Here is an 11,865-nt window from a genome sequence, read left to right on the forward strand (position 1 = left end):
ATCGCAAAACATATTTAATCAGATACAACTAAGTACGACATTTCAATACTTTATTCAATTGCTCTGAGTATGTACATCTCACATGTTCCAACACGATACAAAATAGAGGGAAACATCAAGCATCAATACTGAAACTACATGGATAAAACTAAGCTACATTCACATGAAATACCATTCATGGAGTGTAGCAATATAATAGATGTCTTCATTCATGCTTGTCAAAAAAACATTTTATGACAGGAATAAGTGAACCTAGATATGTTTGTGACTAAACCCAGGGAGAGGCTTAATAGAGATTGTGGAAACAAAGACATTAAAAGTGGTACTTATCCTTCATCAACAATTCAGACCTGTTGCTTTCTTTGGATAGATCCATGGCGTTGACAGTTAACCCACAGTACATATTGTCCTGCATCAAATGGATACATTTTACATTCTGGTTTATGTTTACCTTTAACTGCAAGTTGTCTAAAATGATCCGGTTTTGTTCTTGACCATTCGGCACCTTCAACATGTTAATAATTCAAAATAAAGCTTTAACTAAAAACCAATAACCAGTGATGTGGGTTAATATCAAACACAAAACACAAACAATACATTGACATTTTGCCAGTACATACTTAAAAAGCGGTAGTAATTCCATTAAACTATTGTCTGCAACACAGCAGCAGCACTGCAGGACTAAAATATAGTGCAATTTCACTCAAGATACAAGGGACCCCCAAACCACTCAATAAGAAACCAACACACAAGAGTGATGAATAATATAAATATAGCAAGGACCAAGACACTGCCCTGCAGTGCACCTAATAATCTACAGTACAGATTAACATCAGCACTGAGAACTGTTGGCATCTGTATGGATGAGGTGATTCATTAATTACTATTGCATTGCCGATGAACTTTCAGAACAGTCCCTTCTAGGTTCACAATCAAATATGTCTTACTTCCATAAAGCTGAATTGATAAACTACAAAGCATAATTTGGTAAACATGCAACACTGTGTTAAATTATGAGTTTCACTAACACGCACAGAGACGGGGTTCAGGGAGCATAACCAGCACCATCTAGTGGACAAATATAGAAGCACACCCTGAAGTTGAACATCTACAGTCTATAGTGACAACAAATCATAATGAATATATGGTCTGTTATATTTTATCTATCCCACAAAAAATATATACCCTAGTTTATATTCCTTGGTTAAACTGTATGAGATGTATACATGGCCGCACTCAACACTCACCCTATCGTATAAGTACTTTAACTGCTACTGTCAAAAAAGAAAAACAACATGAATTTGTTTTGATCAAAGATGCTCTAAGCTATATACTTCTAGGTTCAGTCTGTTCAGATAAATATAAAATAGGTCTATATCCTTTGTTATTTGGTACACATACAAGTGCAATGCACACAATTCAGTACTGACATCTTACCATATATATATATATATGTGTGTGTGTGTGTGTGTACTCTCGCTATTGCATAAACTGGTATCACGCCTTTCTATTAAAATGCAGCACACGGTTTTCATTCTAACCGTGCAATCAGGTTAATAAAACAACCGAAAGGGGTGGGGGGAGTGTGTGTGTGTGGGGGGTGCTGTCAATTAACCAGGGGTCACTATATAATATAGGGGGACATTAACATTTTTCCAACGCCAATACAATAAAGTACATTCCTCGTCAATGACAACAGTACTACATGACACAACTAACAAACGCATAACTTTGCTGAAGTTACAGAGATGCAAATCTACTTCATGATATCTCAATCAAAAAAGGCCTTTGTGCAATCATCCCTACGGCCAAAACATTGTTTATTGTTTTGCTGGTTTTAATATGGGCGTTCTTACTGTGCAACATAAAATACTATTCAGTGCCATTGCATCCCTATGGTTATTGCCACATTAAACATACACCTTGGTACTTGGTTCCACAGTATCAGGGAGTTGGATAAGTACACTTCAATGGGCAGTAGACAATAGGCATCTAAACAGGATTTCAAACACGAGGGCAGAACACAAGGTCTGTTGGTGTGCTTATAACTTTTTTCCTGAACAATCGTGCACATAGTTGATTTGGACTAGATATCTATCTATAGATAAATTATTTAAACCCTATTTAGGTAGTGTTCTCACACATAGCTCAGATTATAATGCCTGAAATGACAAAAGCAAGCAGTAACAGCATGAGCTAAGAAAACCACTAAAATATTGAATTGAGTTACTCCAAGTGTGCTTGCAACTCTTAAAATAGGAAAACTGGTGAGGTTTTGTATGATAAATTCCTTGCTGAAAATAATTACTTTCCACAGGGTCCATGTGAGGGACCAGGCCCGTCACAGTCCAAAAACAACAAGTTCTTAGTAACACTTAAAGGAGTTCATATCTAATCTGAACCCAATCAACCCAAATGAGGAAAAACATTTCAATGTTTTACACAAGACATGTCTTTCTTAACATTTCTTTTCCCTTTCAGCTGTGCTCAATGATCTGTAGTAGCAGGGGTCAGCCAGCAGAGGTGCTGGCATGTGTGTGTGGGTATGTATGTTTCTGTTATCTGGTCCTACAGGCCTTTGTTGAAGTACACAGTGGTAGTGTGAGGACTGATTTGTCGTATCTTTTCCTGTAGATCTGGTTCTAGGCTTCCAACACTCATGGAACTGCAAGAAAAAAAAAGAGAAAGAGGGAATCGATGAGGGGAAAAGAAGGGTGGAGAGAGAGAGGGGGGGGTGTCAGAGGTGCAGAGTTGAAGCGTAGGGGTTCCATATGACGCATGAGGGCCTGGCTGCGACAGATACATTGGGTGCACTCACCTCTTCTGAGGGAACAGGGCGCAACACAAGGGAGTGGCAAACACCAGGCTGGGATGAAGAGGAAATTAAGAAATATAGATCAGGTAGACTTCAATTGAGGTGCTGGTACTGAGCATGTTATTGGTGTTACTGGATCATAAGGTTGAGGTGGGGCGGTTGTACTTACCACAGACCCACCAATCCCACCTGGACTGGAGCGTTTAGGACTGGGAATCGCTGGGACAGATTAGGAAAATACCCTTTTCAGACTACTCATTTGTGGTGTACATGTTTTTAGTTTCATTTTTTTAAATCCGCAAACAGTTTTACACACAAACAAAGGTATTGTGGTACATCAATGTTTACATTCCACCTGGTGTCACCCTTACACCACTGCACCAGCAGTCCCTTTCCATCATAATGCGCATGCACACAGGCACACACAAGTATGTTCTGGTTACCTTCATAAAGGCCCTTTGTTCCAGCACATTCATGATGACTGGCGGAATGGCTGTTGAAGAAAAGAAAGAAGGAGAACGATTTTTTTTAAGGGGCTCAAAGAAACCTTTCACTACGAAATATAACTTATAACACACAACTCCCATCATACATACAGAGGTTTGAAATGTTTTGGTGAGCCAATGAATCCAGTGGTTGTAATGCAGTTAGATAGTGTGCCCCTGGCCCTCCTCACCCATAGCTGGCACTGCCATGCCGATACGAGACACCACCACCTGTACGATGGCTTGTTTGGCGGCGCCGGGGGACTCTCCGAGCCGGTTACCATTCTCGTCTGTCACTGGGATCCCGTATTTCAGCTCCCTGAGATAGAAGACAGACATATTGATGACGGAGGCAGTGAGTGAATGAGTGGACGGAGTGTGTGACCATGGTTCTGAAGCCCTGCTCACCTCTGCCTCATGAAAGGGATGTTGATACAGTTGGCGGCGGCCACGGCGGCGAAGGGAACGAACCTGCTCATGATGGCGGGGAGACGCTGGCGGGGGGGGGGGGGGGGGGGGGGGGGAGGGGGAGGGCGGAGCGGAGTTAGAATATATACACGTGTCATAAATAACACGACTCTGCTCAAGCCAATAGAGAGAAGTAACCTGAAGTAATTTTGATATCTATGTAAATCAGAGGTTATCGACTCAAAATTAAACATGCATATGATTCATGTTATGCCGACAAAGACTACAGCTGTTTTAAATTGGAGTGTTGGACAAAGGTAAGGCTCAAGGAATGCAAAGCAAATGTCTAGGGGATGCAAATGGGGTTAACGTCTTCGTTTGTCCATGGTGAGTAAGGCCTGCAGGACCACTGTGCTCATGTAGTAGCAGTACCTTGGCTAGAGTCTTCAGCCCCAGGGCTGTGACAACCGCTCCTGTAGTGGCACTGATGTATGCTGCACCCAGCTGACTGAGGGAGAGCACACACCGATTAAGAAATTGGGCATCATTCAAAAAAATTGCCAGTGATATTATAAACCATACACAGTCCTGAGGGGGAAAAACGCTGTCTGTTTCATTTTAAATAATACTTTCTCACACACAAAGCAGATTGTTACAACCCATGCTACAATTATGCAAAGTCATCAGCAACATAGATCAAGCCCCGAGCCATGACCACAGTCAGGAAAAAAGCATGATGATGTTGCATGATTGATAATGAGGTTCTGGAGGAACGGGATCCCACCTCAACATGCTCCTTAGTTTATAGAAGGTTGCCTACCATTGGCCTGTGTCCTGGACAAGACAAAACCCAAATGTGGCTGAGCGGTGAGGGAATCGGGCTAGTAATCCGAAGGTTGCCAGTTCGATTCCCGGTCATGCCAACTGATGTTGTGTCCTTGGGCAAGGCACTTCACCCTACTTGCCTCAGGGGAATGTCCCTGTACTTACTGTAAGTCGCTCTGGATAAGAGCGTCTGCTAAATGACTAAATGTAAATTTAGGCTTCAACTAAACGTCATGCATCGGGTGTGCAGACATGGGTGTTGAGCATGTCATCATGGGGCTATGGAGCATGCCGTACACGCTAAACAGTTAAACATTATACCGCTGTGAGGGGACTGGACTGGGACTATCCAGCCAGGTGACTACTGTGGTACTGATCTAGTGCTGCTGTTGTTGATGGACTTGTTGTTGTTGTTGTTAGGTATGTGGGGAGGGGGGGGCGGCTCCTCCATACTTCACGGTCAGGGGGGCGTCTCCGCTGCGGTTGGTGTAGTTGACCACGGCGTTAAAGGACTGGTTTACCCACTGCCAGAACACCACCGCTGGAGTGGTCCTACAGGGGGAGAGGAGGGAGGGTGGAGAGAAGGGAGGGGAATGAAGGGGAGGATAAAAAAAGATTAGCGAATGAGAGATTAGGGTGAAAGACCAGTCTACAGCATGTACTTTGCATTTCAGTATATCCTTATAGTCTACAGATTGCCTGCAGTTGGTCTCCAGTGTGAATGACCTCTGTCTCCTTCACACTACCCTACAATAGCAACTGCATGCCACTCTGCTTTTGTCCTCTATTGGGAATGCAGAGCCTTTATGGGAGACATGCACACTCAACACATGTACAGTTCACTACAAAAGTCATCTACATACTCAAATTCTCACAGCATACAGTTTAGGCGCGTATTCAAACATGCCTACCTAATTCAAACTTGGAAAGTATTTCCATTAGTGACCCACCGACAAATACACACACACACAAGCGTGATTGCACATCACTGTATTAGATTAAAAAGATTATGCAAGTGAAATATAGAACAGGCAGATTTATGCCAGTGGGGATATTTTCACATCCTTTGCGGGATAAAATGACAATTTGGCCACCATTGTCAGTGAGTGTTCTGCTTTCTGTCTTAAGGCGCATCAGGTGAAAGACATGGAACTTTTTCAGAGAATTAACCCCCGTCACAAGAAGAATCTTCCTGAAACTCCTACCTGTAAAAGGTGAGCATACACCCGGTGACGGACATGTTCACAGGCACCTGAGCGGACATGCGTCCAATCACAAACATCTTTTCCCCCGTGTCAGGGTGGAAAGCGGAGTCGTAGACGTATTTGGCTCTCCACAGCTCGTCCTCTGTAAGACCAGGCTTTACCACCCCAGTCCTGGAAACACAGACACACACACACATCCATCCATCCATCCATCCGCTTTTAGTTTTAGCTTTAAGTGAAAAGTAGACCGACTGACTGACTTGATTGCTTCATTACGTCTTTATTTTGATACATATGGTAAGACATTGGAGGCTGGCGAGATGACAGATGTTAGCCCTAATTAGAGTGCATTAAATAGCCCTGGCTTCTGTTTGTACTGCCATAAGGGCATATCAAAAGACATCAGGAGCAAACCTTGCTTGAGATAGACTCAGCGACCATACCAGAATGCATCAACATGAAATCCATAGATTTTTTAATCGATGACTCCATTAATGAAAAACATTCACTCTTTTGGATCTTGACCTGACATGACAACTGTAATACCTGTAGTTCTCCACAGTGACTCTGGCCTCCTCCAGAGTCTCAGAGGACAGCAGCACAGTCCTGGGGTCTGTGACCATGAAGAAGTGCTGGGCACGACCCATAAACGTGCTCTGGTCCCATCTGGGCTCCTTGATGTTAATGTCGAGGGGCAGTTCACCAGACATCCTCAGTTTCCTTGGTGGACCAGAAACACATTCATGAATATTAACTTTAATTTACACTTTTGAATATATTATCTAAATAAAAAGATATAGAGATAGGTATATATTTAGGAGATATACCTATAATATGATTTCTAGTTTCACATAGTCAATTATTAAATAGCTTGACATCTCACATTAGCAAAAGGTCAAACCTGTAATTGTGTCATTGAAACAGTTATCAGATGGATAGAAAAAGGAACTGATTAAATAAAAAGATAATTCCTCTTTTACTAAGCCCTGACAGCATGGTAAGCCCCTACCTCTGATCCATTTATAGTTCAGCAGCCAACGCACTTTTTTTATTGGGGGGAGCATTCTCCCAATCCTTCTCAACCCAGAATACAGTTATCAGGGATGTGCCTGGACAGCAGACATTTTTCAAATGAAGACTAGTCGGTGTCTTATTTATGAACATTAAGAGATAGTTGCCTTTTTTACTGTGGTTTTACACGTGACTCCAAGCATTCTCAATCCCAAAGCACAGTCTTGGTTCTCTTCATACTATACGTGACTAGAGCAGTCGTGACAGAATGACCCGACACGCAAGAATCTAGCCTGGCAGTGGTAGCAGGAATTCCTATGCTTCTGTATCTAACCAAACCGGCCAACCGTACAGGGAGCACTAGTCAACTAGCTACTGTGAGTGAAGCTTGGGGTAAAATATGTACCAGATAATTTCCAGTCTAATGATGAAACAGTAGATAAGTAGCTCCAATATACAGTGCTAGGACTAACAGTAGGATAGTACTAGTGGTTGGCTATACGTTTCTTACCAAAAGATTGAGAATACATTTCAGCAACCAGATACTGTAAGGCTAAAGAAACTTCTAAAAACTGGCAAGCCAGTGATCACTGCCAGATAGCTAGAAGACTAACCCTAGTATTGTAGCCCTGCTTTCTTACCATGAACTAACGTTACTACTGTTACCTTCAGCTAGCCTGGCAGTGTTTGCTAGATAGCATGCTAGCTACCCTATTGCAAGGCAAAAAGATGAAACGGAATGCTATTTTGTCTGAGCATGAGCTCTTGTACAGTACAGTAGTTTCTAGTTAATCATTTAACATACACAAATGCATATATCCATAAAATAAACACACCTACTGTAGGTTCAACGACCACCAGCTGGGCACACTAAAAACCCTAGTGTCTATGACCTACTCCCAATAACACCGTACCGCTAGCTAGCAATAGCTGCTGTAGTGTACACAGTTTCAGTTTCCCAGTCTAACTACCTTGAAACACCAGTGAAAAAGCAAAAAGGGCGGTGTTAAAATATGCACGGTTGTCATTTGTTCAATCGTGAAAAAGGCGTTGGCTACAATCGCGGGGCGTGAGGGATAATAGAAGGGGATTGGTCAATAGCTCACCAAGGCCGAACTAAATTAATTAAATAAATACAAACTGTAAAACGGGATGCTAGGTATGAACAAAAGACAGTACTATTTACAGGCTAGGCATAATAGGCAACTAGACAACAACAACAAAAATACATAAAAACATTGCTATTGTGCTAGTGAGTCAGTTGGCTGAGCGGTGAGGGAGTCGGGCTAGTAATCCGAAGGTTGCCAGTTCCATTCCCGGTCATGCCAACTGACGTTGTGTCCTTGGGCAAGGCACTTCACCCTACTTGCCTCGGGGCAATGTCTCTGTACTTACTGTAAGTCGCTCTGGAAAAGAGCGTCTGCTAAATGACGTAATGTAATGTAAATGCTATGTAGGCTAAATACTGTAACGAATAACAGAGCGAGGCTTATTCACGGATTTTAAATGAGTAGATTTTCTTATTTTCTTTGTTAAAATAGTCTGTAAATTAAAATCTCTGTACCCATGTTTTTTTTTTTTCGCTCTAGCGTCCTTGTTTTTGTCCCGTCTATTGTAGTTGAGATTTTGCACCTGTAGTTCAGTTAGTATTAATTGGGTGTGCTCAAGCCTTCGGCGAGAGCACAACCTTTGTTCTCTCACATATATATTTATTTATTTTCGCCCCCCTAAGGATCAGTCAATATTTGGACTACATACACAACGGCGGTGTCAAAAGGTTCGTCTTGGTAGCGATTGCGTTGGTTGTATTTTTATTTACGTTCCGTTGCATGGTTTAAGTAGAAATTGCGTTTTTGTGGTGAAAAGTGAAGCTAACGGTGGCTAATTTGCTAGCCACAGTCACTGACGTTACTAACGTCACTAACGTCACGAAAACACGCATGACTACCTGTAGCAGAACATTCGTTTCACATCTGTTAACTTGGGGGATAGCTAGGCTAACTATAGCTTTACTGCAAGGCAGCTGCAGGAACGCCACAAGCAAAGAGGCCAGGGTGATAACTATTTACTCATTTTACTTTGTGATGTGAAACACAATTATGAAATGTAATGTACAATATTAGCTGATATTATTAAGGAAGTAGGCCCACATCTACTTTTGGAAACGGTAGTCTACTATTTCACTGAAGCATTAGCATCATGACATTAGCCTCTGTTGCCCGGGCAACACATAATACAGTGGTCTATGATGCATCTGTTTTCAATCTTTAAAATAAACATTCCTCACAAATACATTTTCGTTGTAGGATTTATTACGACATTACATTACAAGTAAACGATTTGTGGGTGAAATTATCATTACCTGTGGTTTCAAACCAGTGTTGCTCACTGCAATGCTGTAGCCTACGTGAGACACTACAAAAACATCTACACAGCTGTAGGAAGTCAAACGGCGACAGAACATGTTCGGCACTCCCCTTACTTAATCAAAAGTCTATCTAACTACTAACCTGAACTTCATTGCCACAGCCTAAACGTTGCCAATCTGTTCATGAAAATAATTAATTTCAGCCTAAACCGTACAACGGAACGTTAAATCCAATTCAACCAACGCAATCGCTACCAAGACGAACACAGCAGTAGTCTACTAGTACTGTACCGTAGTAGTACAATTTACCGGGGCAGCTTCTCCACACAGGGCTATATCGCATTTTGCGTTGTTACTGACAATGATCGCTACCAGTGAGCTTTTTATGAATGAGCGATTTTCCACTAAATAAATGTCAAGCTTATTTACGTTTTGGGGGGCATATTTTCAGTTAGCAGATGGGACTGTCTGAATCGCGATTCCATCTTCTACTGCCGGGTAACGTCGTAGAATAATCTTCAAAGGGGGTTCTTTATTAATGAATGAATGCAATGAGTAGGCTACATGCCTGAAAATATCACGAGAAGGGAAAAACTTAAAATTACGTTTAAATCATAGAGATTAGGTCCATTTTTACACCGGTCTGCCAAATTTATTCGTTTTGATTCAACGATGAGGCTGCCTCTTGCAGGGGAAATGAGAAGACATCTATTTCATTCTACACTTCACTCGTATTTTCAGTTGTAAATGAGCAGCAAATTTTTTTTCCTTTAAATCTATTTAAACTTTATAAATAATAAGTATGCATTTTCGTATAAAATATACAGAAATCAGTTGTAAAAATTTCATTCAAAAACGGACCCCTGTGCAACCGACGCAAGCAAGCACACCCTACAATTTCCCCAGAAATTGTACCCTCTCTAGTTGTTGTTAATCACAGCTAAGATGTTGGCCTATAGTGACTTTAAAACGTGCCTGGTAAATAGGCAATGGACTGTTCCTGTCCTTGACTCTGCAATCTAAATACTGTTAGATATGCACTTCTGATTCTTGATTTTCTGCTGTAGGCCTAGTCTATGCTACTTTATATTTTAAAGCCGGATTATGGACCGGGCAAATGGGGCCTGGGCCCAGGGGCCTCTGACCATTAGGGGCCTCGGGCTCCAAGCCCCGATGGCCCAATGGTCTGAGGCCCCTCAGACAATTAACTATGAATCCAAAATGTAGATTGATAGGCCAATAGTGATTGAATATGGGCCTTTTAACCCATCAAGTGACCCATATCTGCACTTTCAACACCTCAACCCTTATCAGGGCCCCAGACTCCATCTAAACTCAACAGGGCCCCCTAGCTCCACCTAAACTCATACCAGATTCACTAGCATCTAGACTTTGTAGAGACATTGCCGTGAATTGGACGGCAAATACAAAGACACCTCTGCCTTGGGGCCTCATATGTAGATCTGTCCGAATATCAATAAAATCGTCGGCTGAATAAATAAAATTTAACATGCCTTATGTAATGTATCTAGCCAGTCAGGAGATGGCAGCATTAGACCAAGGAGACAAAACGATATTAGTTATCAGAAGAGAAGTCTGATAGAATGCCATATTGAACGGATATTTTCAGAAGCTTAATCGTGGTCCACATGGGGCTGTTTTTCTATTACTACGTAAATATTCTGAAATAGTCCACATATGTAATCCAATACAGATAATAATTTGGGATATGCAGTCACATAAACTCATTCTAAAGACAATAAACAGGCTTGTTATGAATTACCTTCAGGAAAAACACTCAGGTCAGAGACACCACTAGGCCACGGAGTCATTAATTAAGTAATGCACACTGGTTCAGCAGCGCCTGTGCTTGTGTAATATGTTTACGCCTCCAAAGATAATTATTGTCATCCTTCCCAACAAATGAAATGGCACTAATGCGTCTAAGCAAGCCAAAGGTATCCAATCACAGATAGGGAGGAGGGGCAGTGCAAGCATATCTCCTGTCGGTCTCAGGTGAGGTCATTCAGCGCAACATGGATACAGGTAATGTTATCAACTTTCTTGAATAGTTTGCATGCATAGTTTTCATTGTTCGACCAGTCATAGTTAAATCATGTGAACATTATAGTACAGCCTATTGTATCAGTTTAGTTACTCAGTGACAAATTAGGCGCTTGTTTTTGTGAACCAATGCATTACACTGATCGTGGTTAATTAAATGTTTTCATTACAATGCTCAGTATGTAGAATCTACACAGACATTAACACTTTTTTGAAGATTACCTTTTTATTTATTCAAACACAACATATTTTGCATGCCTTGGAATACGTTAATTAACGCGACTGTCTGGAGCGCTGTCCTAGGTGCTGATAACAAAACATTCGTAGCCTACAGTACGGTTCAGAAGACACAGCATGCTATTTGGGTGTTCATAATGACAATATAGATTACGAATAGGCTATGTTGCTGTTCTACAATAATCGACAGTGTCAAATGTTGCAAAAACTTGAGGCGTCTCAACACAATTAAGCAGAAGAGGTCAAATACATTTGTTTTAGGTTTACTGATATAATAATGCGTGATGATTGTTTTATAGACCGTTGTCTTGACTGTTTGTGGGTGAGTGATCAGAGCGTGAGGTGACGTCGAGGGAAGATCGGGGCCTCTGTCTCTTACGGCTTGAGCGCAAACGAACAGGGTGAGGATGGACGAGCCAGCGCGAACTACTGACATGCAAACTATGG

General features: G+C 41.7%; 1 protein-coding gene across 2 annotated transcripts; it reads right to left on the reverse strand.

The window, feature by feature from the left end:
- Positions 1–33: 33 nt before the first annotated feature.
- Positions 34–7,688, reverse strand: sfxn3 (sideroflexin 3). Of its 2 annotated transcripts, none has more exons than XM_067236642.1 (11): positions 7,586–7,688; positions 6,285–6,458; positions 5,739–5,909; positions 4,987–5,085; positions 4,141–4,216; positions 3,709–3,794; positions 3,492–3,619; positions 3,259–3,308; positions 2,985–3,034; positions 2,819–2,866; positions 34–2,665 (listed from the first exon to the last, which is right to left on the reverse strand). In XM_067236642.1, exons 2-11 carry the CDS (start codon positions 6,446–6,448, stop codon positions 2,569–2,571), a joined length of 969 nt encoding a protein of 322 aa, XP_067092743.1. In that variant the 5' UTR covers positions 6,449–6,458; positions 7,586–7,688; the 3' UTR covers positions 34–2,568. The 2 variants fall into 2 exon arrangements, with proteins under 2 accessions (XP_067092743.1, XP_067092744.1); XM_067236643.1 differs by having other exon boundaries at positions 7,590–7,680.
- Positions 7,689–11,865: the final 4,177 nt, after the last annotated feature.

The sequence above is a fragment of the Osmerus mordax genome, chromosome 5, assembly GCF_038355195.1.
Source record: "Osmerus mordax isolate fOsmMor3 chromosome 5, fOsmMor3.pri, whole genome shotgun sequence".
Lineage (NCBI taxonomy): Eukaryota > Metazoa > Chordata > Actinopteri > Osmeriformes > Osmeridae > Osmerus > Osmerus mordax.